Source organism: Cherax quadricarinatus, chromosome 27 (assembly GCF_038502225.1).
Source record: "Cherax quadricarinatus isolate ZL_2023a chromosome 27, ASM3850222v1, whole genome shotgun sequence".
Lineage (NCBI taxonomy): Eukaryota > Metazoa > Arthropoda > Malacostraca > Decapoda > Parastacidae > Cherax > Cherax quadricarinatus.
Window position 1 is genome coordinate 26,413,468 of NC_091318.1, and position 14,184 is coordinate 26,427,651.

Here is a 14,184-nt window from a genome sequence, read left to right on the forward strand (position 1 = left end):
GTAGTATAAGGGTGTTAATTGATTGATGGTTGTTTATAGTGGTAGTATAAGGGTGTTAAGTATAATTATAATCATGGGGGAACGCTAAACCCATAGGGTTATACAGCGCATGTGAGGAGGGAGGGGATGGAAGGTATTCAGACTCAATTCAGGGAACTGGAGCACAGATCCAATTCCCTAGATTAAGAGCCCCTCACCAGCGTCAAGGAACCTCCTCTGAGGGGAGGCTGTTAAATACCTGATGTTTGTTCATAGTGGCAGTGTAAGGGTGTTAAGTGAATGTTCTTCATGAATGCCGGGTTATACACAAGGGAACCTGGTTGATTTTCATCTGAATAACGGTGAGGTAATAATAAGGATTCACTAAAAGCTCAGTAAATTTCCAATAAAATTTTATTGTCTTTTCGAGATGTTTCCAACAAGGCTTGCTCTATCTCGGTCGAAAATACCAGAGAAAAAAAATATATATACGTATATCTATATGATGCGATATGTAAAATTTACTTTGTACGGGGTTTTCTTCAGTAATATGGCAAAGACTGGTATGAGAGGGAGGGGTCACCGCCCCCCCGCGTCTCCTGTGGTATTTTGCCGAAGTATCACAGCCTATGTATCATCGCCTGCTAGTGGTCAGCACCCAGGAAGAGGCAGTGTCCGCCAGTGTCCCCCCCAAGTGGATGATGGCGCTTTTCCACTCCTGGAAAAGCGTTGTCACGCTTATAATAAGAGTTTTTTCCTCTTTAAAGAAAAGGGACATTTTAATCTCCATCTTGGATATATAAAAAAGGCTGTTTTCCTGCTTTAAAAAGCATTTCTCCCAGCGTAAACAAGGAAAATGGTGGTCCGCCGTCAGCGTTGATTTCCTGTTACCCATTTTTTTTCTTGTTACAAATTACGTCAGCTTTTTCGATCTTCGTATCACCGGGTTTCGTAACCTGACACTTTTTTTTTCTTCCTCCGTTATCACAACACGTTTCTTCGCCGACAGCGACCTTTCTCCATCATTCTCGGCAGCGTATCCTCAGCGCTGCATCTTTCACTCTCCCTCCCTGTACTCCCACTGGGGGTCACTACCCGAACACTGAAGAGTCACTGCCCGAACACTGAACACCGGCAGACAGGTGCAGAATCGTAACAAAATGCGGCAATGAGAGAGAAACATCAATAAATACTTACATATATACATTGCACAACACTGAATAGAAATGTACAAAAATATCACAGCTCTCTACATCAATATCAGGTATTGCATAAGTGACGCGAGTAGTGTACAGCGGTTGTAGTGACCACCTCTGACTGTGTGTGTGTTGTACTGGTCTAAGACTACCAGGGATGGTGCTAGCCCTCAGTGGTTGTGATGGCCAAACTTTTGCTGAAGAATCTTGCACTCTTCACCAAAGCTCTACACCCGTCTAGGCGCACATATACAGTCAGCTCTCCTAAATAGTTCATTTTTTCGAACATGTATCGAAAATTGAATTATTCAGTAGCATAATCGAAAAAATTGCCCTATATATGCAATAAGATCACAGTAAACAGGTGATTTCAGAATATGCAAAACAACCACTGTGGTTGTTTTGCATATATATATATACATTGTGTGTGTGTGAAGAGCGAAGCTCTATAAGAGAGCTGACCATGTCATTAATGCGGACGAATACAGATAGGCTTATTGATGCACTATAGGCAGGATACGGTACTTGGACGGAGCGGGTGGAACAAAAGTATCCCCAGACACAACAACACAAACTCGAGGACTTGTATTGGACTAACCATCGTCGCTCAGAGCGTGAGTCGTACATGTAAATCCAGTCACCTGGAGACCCAGGGTCTTCCATTAATGGGTCACATGATTGCCTAAAAAACGCCTACTTGATTTTTAGAAATGTCAATGTAATGCGTTGTAACCTCGTAACGTTAAGAAGAAACATCACAGCCACTGATGCCTTTACAAGTCATATGTGGCGGCCCACTCTTATTAGTTATGACTTAACCACCATTCATGACACTGACGTCAAACCTGGTGACGTCCTTACAACCAGAGGTACGTCAGAAACATTACATCATGAGTGACGTCACGCTGTACATCACGAAGGTAGAGGAGAGGGACGGGAATTAGTTTTTACGTGAAGTAAAAAAAAAAAGGTGGGAGGGGAGTAACAAGAGTTGGAAGTCAGAAATCAATACAAAATGTAAAATATAGAGATCACGACCTTCATATGTGCTAAATCTATACATTATAAACACCGGATCAGTCACTTTAAAAGGTTTTATCTATACATAAGCGCTCGGTTTAAGGCTGAAGACAAGGCTGGCTGACTTACAGATGCGTCGCTAAGGCATTCTGGGTACAAAAGAGGGGATAGGGTAAAAAAAAAAAAAATTCGTTTAGCTTTGATTCGTAGAGTTGTGACAAGCAGTGCCACCACCGTCAATAGCGGCCGTCCCAGGAACTACGTACATACATACATACACAGCCTCTCGTTCACTCGGTAGTCTTTAAGCCCCCAGAGGCCGCGTCGGAACCGTGTTGTCATAAGATGCAATGCGTGTTTATAGTCTTGTGCATCACCGTTAAGATTATTGTTTTTAGTTTACCGTATCATTCACATAATTTAACAGTACCGGTTAATGTTACACTGTTAGGTGATGCGTATGTCAACACTGGCACATCTTGGAGTCACATGTATGTTTATAACATCAAGGATCTGCGTCACATTCCTGTCATTGGGTTAATCATGACACAGACCCAAGCGTGCGTTATCAACAGGACACGAGGAAGGTGTTACTATGGTCAAGGAGCCGGCCTGTGAACGCGGCTTCAGACACTAACACTGTCATTTTCAGAGCCCAGCTGTGGCACTGTCACCGCCCGGCTAAAAGGGTGCCCATGTTAAAGGCTCTTGAGGTGAGTGCTATACGACCATCTCGCTGGTGACGAGGTCGTGGTCGTGGGGTCTGGGAGAAATGGCCTTGAGGTTGATTTCCTTCTGGAGGCTTTTGCAGGCGGGGTCGTGTGGGGTCATATTGCGCTCCACGTCGGCGTTTTGAACCTTCCGTATCGCAACGGGCAGTCCGTGCGTGGGCGACTCACAGTCACTGACGTCCGTCTCTGGCGTGGCCAGGACTGCCTTAGGTACATGAATTAGTCCGACGGTGGAGCCCAGGGGCGCCACCCTTGGGTCCCCGGGGCCTTGGGGGTTCACTCTGGAGCAGGAGGGCTCGGATCCGTCCCCTGGTCCTCCACTCAGTGTGGCGGTCTTGAGCGGGTTGTGGTAACGCCACAACTTCTCCTCGTTCTCATTGTTGGACTTCTCAGCGGGGGTGTCGTCTGCCAGCTTGTGTCTGGAGGAGTGGGAGGGGAAGGCTGTGCGGTGGTGCGCTTGAAGGTGGCGCCGACGGCACTGCCAGTACCCTAGGCCTGCCACCGCTATCACCACCACCACAACCAACACCACAGTCACCGCCGCCAACACTCCGTTCGCAACACCTGCACAAGAAAAAAAAATATTGTCAGCTTAATGCAGATACCTACGGGATCTCCTATTCAATATGATAGTTACACAGTGGGAACAAAAACAAGCTAAATCTCGAACTCCAGACACCCATTCTCTCCAGCTACCCAAGTTTACTTGACTGACTACTACTACAGAACTCTCAAAACACAAGCTACCCGACAAGACTGAGAGGGAAGAGGAAGCTGCACGACTGACCTGGCTCACCGCTGACGACTGTGGTTTCCACCTTGACCTCAATGGCCGCGGCAAGGGCAGTGACAGGGGTGAGCTTCCTGCTGACCAGCTCCCCTAGGGTCTTGGCTGCCACCGTCACGTCACCCTCAGGGCCACCCTCCGCGTACGACTAGAAAAAGTGTCAACATTATACACGTGCCAGCTGGTTCTTACTACTGGCGGCGCCTTATATATACCTTAAGTCAAACTTAAATTGGTGTCTATTTCCTCGGGTGATAGAGGCGTATGTTAAATTATATATAGTTTAATCTACCGGTGCAGCAGGGAACACTTACCAGAGTGACTTCAATGGTATCGTTGCTGCCAGTGACGAGGCCGCAGAGAATGATGGGGGCGGGAGTAGAAGTATGGGCGTGGCGGTCTGCCCAGGCCGCCCTCAGCCCCTGACACACGCCCTGCACGCGGGAGCCACTGGGAAGCCTGGTGCGGTTGAGGACTAGGGTGAGTCTGGCACAGGCGTTGTTGAGTGTGGCGTGGTTGGGTACACACTCGCGAGGACCAGGGTTGACGCGGGGAGCAACCTGCTGCCCCTCCTCACTCAGCATCCTGCACTCCCCCCATGGCTCGCACGGCGGAGCTAGGCACCAGTGTAGTGGACCTGGCACACATACCTGCATGCGCAAACACTTATGTAAATAAAGCAACAAGAATAGACCAAGTATTTAATAGATCACAGGAAGCACCTTTCAACAAACTGAAAACCAATTTAAGAATTATATTGTTAAATATGACAGGAAAAACAAAAGCGCTCAAACAGATTAGAGTAGATTAAAAAAAGAAAAACTTAATGCTTTAAAAACAGCCTTTTAGAGAAACTAAACAATAAAATATTACAAGACACACAAATAACTGGTCAAAAAGAGACTAACATACGCGCGATTTAAACAAATATTGAAAACCCAACCGAAATGTGCTAAAAATCAACTTTTTTTGAAGCGCTTTTTTTTTTTTTTTTTTATGAGAAAGTGGCGTGGCTGAACTGATCAATTACTTCCCACAAATGTGAAAGACCTGTACATGTAACCTGCACTGAGGGTTGCAATAGTTTTGATTAGAGAATACAGAATAATTACCTGGTAGGGCTCGCAGGGATAGTGGTTAGGACCACGGGATCGGAGGCAGTTCTCTGGACCACACCAGACGTCAGAGCAGGAGGCGGTGCCGTGGCTGCAGTGGCAGGAATTACACTGGTGCCTCCAGACGGCACCGTGGGGTCGGAGGTCGCCGCCCCACAGGCAAGCCTGCGAGGGTTGCTCCACGCTGTTGTTACCCTCCACGTGCTCACAGCGCCGTCCCGTGCGTCCCGGGGGACACACACAGCGGAAGTCTGCGATGCCGTCGACACAAGTACTGCCGAAGGCGCAGGGGGAGGAGGCGCATTCATTTATGTTGACGCGACAGTCAGGACCCGTGAAGCCAGGCGAGCACTCACACACGCGCCAGTTAATCCCGTCGACACAGCGGCCACCATTGTAGCAAGGGTGCGGTGTGCAATCATTGATGTTGTTATGGCAGGTGGCGCCGTCCCACCCGTCCGGGCATAGGCACGTAAAGCTGTCTCCCGTGTTGACACACGTCGCGCCATTCTGGCACGGCGAAGAATCGCACACCCGCCGTTCACCTGAAGCCAACAACAAACTCTTACACCGGCATCAACACAATCACAATACACGCCAAACACAGTTGTAAATCACAAGAATTCTAAATTTGGCGAGATACTCACGGATCTGGCAGGTAGTGCCCTTCCACTCATCGGGACAGCGACAAACGAAGGCATTGCCGAGGTCGACGCAAGTGCCACCATGCTGACACGTGCTGGGGTCGCAGTGAGACGTGGTGGAGGAGCACGTGCGGCCCTTCCAGCTGCCTTGGCACGCGCAGGTGAAGTCTGTGACGCCGTCCACACAAGTAGCGTTATTACGACAAGGATGATCGCTACACTCATCTACATCTGTGGAAAAGAAGAATCACGAATGATTTTCTCAAGACGGCAGCAACAAAGGGGTGTGGACAGAGAGGAACAGGGGGCAGGGGTGACAAACTCGATGTGCAGGAGGATAGACAGCTGAGAAGGGAGTAGCTAGGAACCCACCCGGGAACTACAAGGAGCATTTACTGCAAGGTGGACAGTCACGACCCTGTGGACGAAAGAAGCTAGGGTTATCAAACCTTATTCCTTGGGTAACATTGATAATGGGATGATCGCAAATATTTTTTAGTGGATTTGGGTTTGGGAAGGACCTACCAAGTATGGGCCGGTAAGCCTGCTGCAGTGTTCTTCCTTTCTTATGTTCTTACGTATGGCAGCTCTCAAGTGAAGTGTAAGCCGAAACTGGGATGGTAAACCAGAAGGCTGTTTACATACAGTGAAGAAGAGCAGGTAAGACCGGGAATGCAGCCAGGGCTGGACACATTGCAAGGGTTGAGGTCTGGCTGGTGGGAAGCGCACCTCTCAGAGTCCCCGGCCCCGTGATCACATTAATTACCGGTCTGCTGACCAGCACAAGTCCGCCATTGTTACACAAATGGGAAAACTTGGACGCCGCATACTAATGAGTGGACGTCCCGCCTGCGACCTGGCTGCGGCAACCTCATTAACGCCGCTGTAGCTTTATCCCCTCTTGTTGCCGCAGCATGTCTTCAAAGCCTCCCCCCTTCCCTCCACGTCCCACTGGTGCTGTAGTGTATCCAACAGCCATTTCTAGAGTGCTCTTGCCTATCCCCATCCCTATCCCCTCTCCTCGCGTTGTTATACTCTATCCTTCCCCTGCACCTTTTTCGCAGTCTTGTATTCCCCCCATTTCCCCTCCTTTATTAGACTTTTAACAAACCTTTCCTTTACACATCACCTTCCTGAAGTCCCTCTTTTGATTTTGTTTACTCTTGTGACGCTGAATTCTCCCCTTCTCCACGCCTCTCCTCCCTCCAATGATCTCATCTTTTTTTTCTCCTCTTTGCTGTATAGCCCTTGTGGCTTAGCGCTTCTTTTTGATAATAATAATTTTTCCTCTTCACTCCTCCCCCTCCCCTTTTAATCCTCTGCTCTCTCTTCGGCTTCTTCCAATATCCTCCTCTCACAGTATTCCCCGAAACTCATTATATACAATAATCATATGACTATGAATACAATTATCTGTAACAGTAATATCAGTAACAATAGCAAACACGAACTGAGCATGCCAAAACACACACACACACACACACACGAGAGACTAATGAAATTACCTATGTTGCAGAGTGGACCCTCCCAGCCTGGGTCACACACACACTGGAAGCCGTTCACCAGGTCGACGCATGTCCCCCCGTTCATGCACGGTGAGGACTCGCAGTCGTTCACATCTGAGGGTAGATGGGGCAGAGGTTTTTTAACACATGTTAGTTTAACTGCTGGGCTTCAATGTCAGGTGTTAAGAGTGCTCGTTAAACACCTGTACAGAGCTGCGTTACCTCTACTTATAAATACCTGCTTCAAAACATACAGTATTTTGAAAACATGTGCGTCAGTGTTCATCCTTCTTTACACTCCTGGAGTTGCTACACCAGCCTGCCACATATACAGGTAACCTAAGTCAATCCTGGCCACTGTCTCTTCTTTTTTCACCTTTCTTGTGCATTGTATAACCCTTGCGGTTTAGCGCTTCTTTTTGATTATAATAATAATTCACCTTTCTTACTACAGATCAATGCTTCATCTAATACAGCCGAACTGTAATGTACAGATTAACCCTTGACTAATACCTGTATACTGAAACAGCTGGAAGTGGAGTGTCAACTATCTGGCAGTGACACAATGTGTGGCACTGTGCTCACTCACAGCAGTGGCACAGGGTGTGGCACTGCCCAGTGTTCTCTCTCTTCGAAGCAAAAATCTTGAGTGTTAGCGTTGCACTAAATGTGCAGTATTAGTGTGGCACCCTCACACTGGGTCACCTACCGTGCTGGCGAGGTTTGAGCGGCCTGAGTGTCCCTGAACCTATTCTTTGAGGGACCCCTAAATAGCAGTCAAAATTTCCTGACATTCTCCTAGCCTGTGACTTGGAACCACTTATAGATATGACTGACTCCTAATTGACTTGAGTTTTTCTTCTGTTATTAATTAGTGTGTGTAGTCTGACAGTATATTCACGACAGCAGAAAACTGATAATGATAGTGTCAAGACACCTGAAAACTGGCAATAGTGACAGCCAAATAATAATAATAGCAACAGCTTTTGTTAAAAGCATTGTATAACCAAGCGGTTCTGGAGTTTTGTAAATGATACAACTGGTATGGCAGTACTGAGATGTACTCACTAATATGACAGTAGTCAGGCGTACTCACTAATATGACAGTACTCAGGTGTACTCACTAATATGACAGTACTGTCCAGTGAAGCCAGGATCACAAACACAGGAGAAGGCTGCTTCTGCATGGCTGACGCAGCGACCACTCCTGCCGCAGATGTTGGACGGTACCAGCAGCACCGAACCTGACTCCTGAGCTTCGGGAACCGTACAGCTGTCCACTACTGGCGGGAGAGGGAAGGGAAATGAAGGTTCAGAACTGGCTTGGGACTCCTCGCGAAAAGAGTGGCTTAGTGTTCGTAGAGGGGGGGGAAGGACTTCGGTTAAGTACAGCCAAGTCGACATGGACGTTACTACGGACATATGCAGGCGACAACCAATGGGCCGCCAGTGCATTTGTACTTGGTGGATAGAGGAAAAAGCAGGCAGAAGAAGCGAGGACAGGAAAACAGGCTTGTGGGTAGCAAACAGAGCAGAGTACAAGAACGAGTACAGAAACGAAGCGAAGTGACAAATGAAAAACATTGAAGAGACAGATGCATACAAGTCAGGCGAATAAATTAAGGGAGAGGATAAGAATAAAGATGAAACAACAGAGAACACAAACAAATGTAGAAGTGACAGCAAGTCTCCAGCGTAAACAAATGGGGTAGGTGACGTAAAGGTAAACAAAATGATGTTTTAAGACATGTGCAACACCTGGGTGCCTTGTGAAGACGTTTCGCCCATCAGTGGCTTTGTCAATTTAACACAGAGGTTATTTGAAGGTGTTGACACCACTGGAGACGGTAGAAGATGGAGTAAGCAGTCCCTCAGCCTAATTTTGATAAGCTCTCGAGGTCTATCAACACTGTGTTCCTCACCCTCGGGGCAAGCAACACAGAACTTAATTACACAAATAACCCGCACATAGGAGACAAACTACGACGACATTTCTGACTTGGACCATTCACTAGTCACACTTGTAACTAGTTAATGGTGTTAGTCAGACAAACATAATCTCATGATTACGTTTCAGTCTCCTACATGCGGATTATTTGTGTATTGTTACAATCACGGTATTGTGCCTTTTAATTCTTCAAACTTTTTTAAAAATAAATATTCACTAATTCTCGCAATATTTATTCAGGTTTATACTATTCATTCGCTACCTCGTATACCATAATTTTACTGCGAACTCCTGGCAGTAAATTAAAGACTGTTGAAAGAAGACACTAACTGTTAAGGTGGTTGACTGTTGTGTACAGTTTCTGTAAACTGTTGACTTGTAACCAGTTTACTCAGTTTAGTATGTAGTGGTGGGAGGGAGAGGGTGAGTAATGACAGGAACGATGCGAGTAGGTTTGCGAGTAGCCAAGGTGAGTGAATATTCAGGGTAGAAGGGTGGAGAATTAACCAGGGGGGAAGATTGTGGTTATCGAGGTGGCAGTAGCGAGGTGCTAGGGAGTATTGAGGTGTGAGTAGTAATGTATGAGGCAGTAGTAAGCGAGGTGTGAGTCAGTAATGACTTACCTTGGCAGGGAGGCTGTGTACAGGCGGGGCGGGGCAGGGAGCAATTCTTGCCGCCCCAACCCTCGGGGCAGTGGCAGTAGTAGTCAGCCTGGGTGTTGATGCAGGGGGCGCCGTTATCACAAGGGTTGGGGTTGCACAGGTCGATGTCGATCTGTACAAAGTACACACCAAAACTCTCGATAAAACTCTCACTATCTTACGTACGAAGGTATAAAACCCATAAACTGAACGTTGCAATATTGTCACAATTACCAAAATTAGATATCAAGTTTGAGTTTAAACTGGAATTGATTCCTTAATCACAAAAGTCTGGAGATATTATGGAACAAAGTTTTCTATGCGCTCTTTAAAGCTATTATTTAAAACCGGACTATTATTTAAATGGCATAATAGTGCAAGTGTGGGCATTAATAAAAGCCAGATGAAAACAAAAGCCGAGTTTGTGGCACTGTGAAGATTGCAGATAATCAATCAGTCAGGGAAGTTAATGAAGACATTTAATCTCAGCCAGGAAAGATGATAAGTAGGAAAGCAGGCAGTAGTCCCTCACCTCGCACTGTTGTCCAGAGTAGCCAACGGGACAGATACAACGGTAGTGGCCCACCAGGTCCACACACTCGCCACCGTTGCTGCATGGCCCACTGCCACACTCGTCGATGTTCGTCTCACAGTTACGCCCTTCCGTCAAAGACAATTTTTTGTTATAAGCTAACACTCAGACGTGATTCTAATGCTTAAAAACTTAACTTCAGGTTCTGTATGTTATGTGGTTAAAGACTCACCTGCGTAGCATACTGGGTGCTGTACTTGGGTGTTATACCTGGCACTCACCTGTGAAGCCGGGGGAGCAGGCACAGTGGTAGTCGTCAACAAGGTCGATACAGGTAGCCCCATTGAGGCACTGCCCCTGACAGTCATTAAGGTTGATGTCACAGTTCTTGCCCTCCCATCCGTTCCGGCACTGGCACTTGTAGTCACCCTCCAGGTTCACGCACGACACTGCGTTGATGCACGGCCGTCCCTGGCACTCGTCAGAGTCTGTCCGTGTGCATGAGAGGTGCCAAGGTTAGTGAATAGCAGCGAGGCTAAAGACTGCTTGAAAAGAAGAGAAATAATTACGTACTCGAATGAAAAGATACGATAGAGAACAGTACAACATAGTTACATGTTGTCTACTATCGTCCATGGTATTATTTGCTGGTAGTTAACTATCAAGTAAACCTGATTTGTAGCATTAGTGGAGATATATTATCAGAGTGCAGAGACATAGAACTACAGGAGCTGGCATGTCATCTGTTAACTCTTGTTTGAACCCACACGATACTTTGTTTACACAATAGGTGTATTTACTATATATAATGGAGAAGATATTGTTGCAAACAGGGAAGAATAAAATGTGCATGTTGGAGAGGAAAGGGGTACATTTGATATGTGGGAGTGGAGGCGATGTACTCACCAAACTGACAGGTGTTGCCTTCCCAGCCCAGGGTGCAAGTACAGGTGAAACTGTTCACCTGGTCCACACAGGTACCGCCATGCTCGCAGGGGTCAGAGGCGCACTCGTCCAGGTCTGAAAGGAGGGGGAGAGGGAAAGAGAACCGGGGTCAGAAGTCATGCAGGGGGGTCACCCCATTATCTGCTCTGAGGTCATATATTGTTTGAGAATCGTGGCTACATTAGACACGGTTCTCACGGCCGGATCCTGGAGGTTTATACGCGATGACTGGGTCAAGTAAGGTCGAGAAATCATCTTAAAACAGCTACAAGCTGTGCAGAGCGAGCTAATGTGAGCATGACTCATGCACGAGCGACCCCAAGTGTGTGGATGCTTAAACAGGGTCAGCTGAGGTCAGGTCAAATGTTGAATAGGATTCGTAACCCCCCAAATGAGTTTGGTAAGCGCGTGCACGAATACACTCGTTCAGACATAATTGTTTACGTATGATTCGAAAATCTCATACAAATAAGAAATATATAAAAATATTTAGATAAATTGAGGAAATGGAGAGATGGTTGATGATACGTAATGAATACATATTAATGAGAGAATGAGATTAAAGTTGAAACAAGCCATAGGAAGAGTATACATTGTCTAAGTCTTGAAAATACTGGGTGGATTGTGCTGGATTAATTATTAAACGTTACCAGAGAATCACAAATGCAGCAGCAAACCTCAAAATAAATTTCAGATATATAACAACATTTCATCTAATACCGAGAACCTAACGTCGGTTTTGAAACGCTTCAAGCAAACCTATAAGTGCTACTTTCTTTAGGTCAGGCCAGCTGACGTGAATCTAAACACAACAAAAGACGGTAATACGTCTGAAACGAGCTGGCTGAACCTAATGTGGAAACGTTCAAATATATACGTTTATCATTTGTGGTGCGAGTACGTAGACGGTAAATCTAAATCAAAAAGGTCATAGCAGGTTAGACTACAATTTTCTGTCACCAGGCTGGTGCCAGAAAAACGAAAAACTGTCGGAAATAGTTGAGGCCGTAGATGAGGTATATCTAGTATGGTTATAACTACGGGACGTAGATGAGGTAGACAAGCTCTGATGATCCATCACGGTAGTAACTAAGGCAAGGGATCACAGACTAAAGCAGAACATCCAAATAAGTGAGAAATTTTATAAAGACTTTTACCGCTCTTGGGTGACAAGTGTTGTAACATACTAGAGAGGAACTCGGGAGGAAAACGTAAATAAATTCACAGTATCAGTACGTCAGATATAAACAGCCAAGAGAAAGTTAAACCCAGCCAACCCCTAACCACTAGTTAATGGTTTAGAATCTTGGGCTGGAAGAGACGTAGGGAAAAGTTTCCTTAAGTCTATTGTTCCTGTTCACCTAGTAGTAAATAGGTAAGTAGGAGCTAGTAGTCTCCTGTAGATCGCGGTCTGGAAGGAGGAGGAGGAAAGTCCAGTGCTTTTAATAAAGAAAGATAAAGGCAGAGAGTTTAAGATTGATTAACTTCCTTAACAACAAAGAAATAATCACGCATAATACCGACTATAATAATTGTGTACAGCTTTATTACAGTCTTCAAGAACGGTGCCCCCAGGTCTGAGAATACAAGCAAGTGTTACAGCCGAGATTACACACCCAGATGACCATAATAAGGACCAATCAACAGGGCTATTACCCCGCCCTGCCACCTGACGTAACCTGCACTGTTGCGGTGAAGTCAGCCGCACGGTATGTGTAATGTATATTGTTTTCTGAGCAGTTAGCTCAAGCGCTATATGACCCTTACTGTATGACCACACCTGTACGACCCCTACTGTGTGACCCCTACTATATCACTAATTGTATGACCCCTATGGGTTTAGTGCTTCCCCAGGAATATAATAATCTAAACAGGTAAGAGGTAATGGAGGCGATTTGCTCTTAGAACCTGCCTTCCTTCCCGTCTCTGTAGTAAAGAATATTACTGGCCAAACACCCACGAGGACGCATGAGAGTTGTACATTCTGGCATTGTATATATGGGGACTAATGAAGACAAGACGCGTTAGGTGCGTAAGTTACTGATATTTTGTCCACCAGAGTGTACACACACACACACACACACACACACACAAAGGGGTCTGTTTGCCGTTATATTTATCGATTAAATAATTTTTTTTTATGTCGGTAAGAGAGTTATGACAATAATCTAGACAGTTTTTCTTTCCTGTATAATGTCAACAGAAATGTGAAGCCAGCAAACGCATGTAAAGAAATATTTATATTTTCGTGTCTTAGTCCTGTGTGTGTGTGTGTGTGTGTGTGTGTGTGTGTGTGTGTGTGTGTGTGTGTGAAAGAGAGTAAGAATGACTGAGGGAGTGAAATTTCCCAACATATCTCCAATGAGTCTTTACCAAAGATGAGATCTGGTTCCGTCAGTCTTCACAGCTCAAGTCATATATCTCAATTCAGTTCAAGTTTATTCTTTATAAGGGTTACAATGTGGGGTTTACAGGTTTTGGGTATTGTGTGGTTTACATGTCATAAAATACTAATTACAGAGGGGGCCCACTAGGACACCTAGCATGGCTAGGCATTTCGAGCAGACTTAGATTAATTCTTAACATTAAATCCTTACAGATTATGGTATTAAGGCTAAGTGACTACATCATAATTTGTGAGTTTAGCAATGTGAATGCTTTTGTTTTGGCACAATACAAAGTGTCTATATTGGAGTATCATAGGCAAACTTATGACTAGTTAGGATTTATTATTTTAAGATTAAGATTAGTATTTCTGGGTTTATAGTCAGTGGGTGAGTGAGTGTAATTGTGAACCACCAGGTGGTTATCATGTAGTTAGTTGTCGGGGTGGATCAGGGAGATAAGATGTTTTTTAACTGTAGTTTTGAAAGTGATGAATGTGTCTGCAGTTCTAGAGTTTTCAGGTAGGGTGTTCCAGATTTTAGGTCCTTTGAAATACATGAATTTTTGTAAAGGTTTAGTCGAACACGGGGAATGTCAGAGATGTTTGTGTCTGGTGTTATGCCTGTGGATCCTGTCACAACTATCAAGAAAGCGTTTTAGGTCAAGGTTAATATTGGAATTTAAGGTTCTGTAGATATAGATTGCACAGTAGTAAGTGTTGATGTTCTGAACAGGGAGTAAGTTTAGATCTATGAA

At 45.4% G+C, this 14,184-nt stretch overlaps 1 protein-coding gene across 4 annotated transcripts in view; it reads right to left on the minus strand.

Moving 5' to 3' along the window:
• Positions 1-375: 375 nt before the first annotated feature.
• Ser (protein serrate) overlaps positions 376-14,184 on the minus strand; it is a 358,811-nt gene continuing 345,002 nt past the window's right edge. For 2 of the 4 annotated variants that reach the window (XM_070089144.1, XM_070089148.1), the window contains 11 exons: positions 11,005-11,118; positions 10,380-10,586; positions 10,099-10,226; positions 9,549-9,699; positions 8,102-8,260; positions 6,978-7,091; positions 5,476-5,703; positions 4,826-5,373; positions 4,028-4,363; positions 3,714-3,861; positions 376-3,490 (listed from right to left, as the gene is read on the minus strand). In XM_070089144.1, the coding sequence (XP_069945245.1) occupies positions 2,916-3,490; positions 3,714-3,861; positions 4,028-4,363; positions 4,826-5,373; positions 5,476-5,703; positions 6,978-7,091; positions 8,102-8,260; positions 9,549-9,699; positions 10,099-10,226; positions 10,380-10,586; positions 11,005-11,118 (2,708 nt within the window). In that variant the 3' untranslated portion in view covers positions 376-2,915. The remainder of the gene's footprint in view (positions 3,491-3,713; positions 3,862-4,027; positions 4,364-4,825; positions 5,374-5,475; positions 5,704-6,977; positions 7,092-8,101; positions 8,261-9,548; positions 9,700-10,098; positions 10,227-10,379; positions 10,587-11,004; positions 11,119-14,184) is intronic. The other 2 variants (XM_070089145.1, XM_070089146.1) reach the window with 2 other exon arrangements.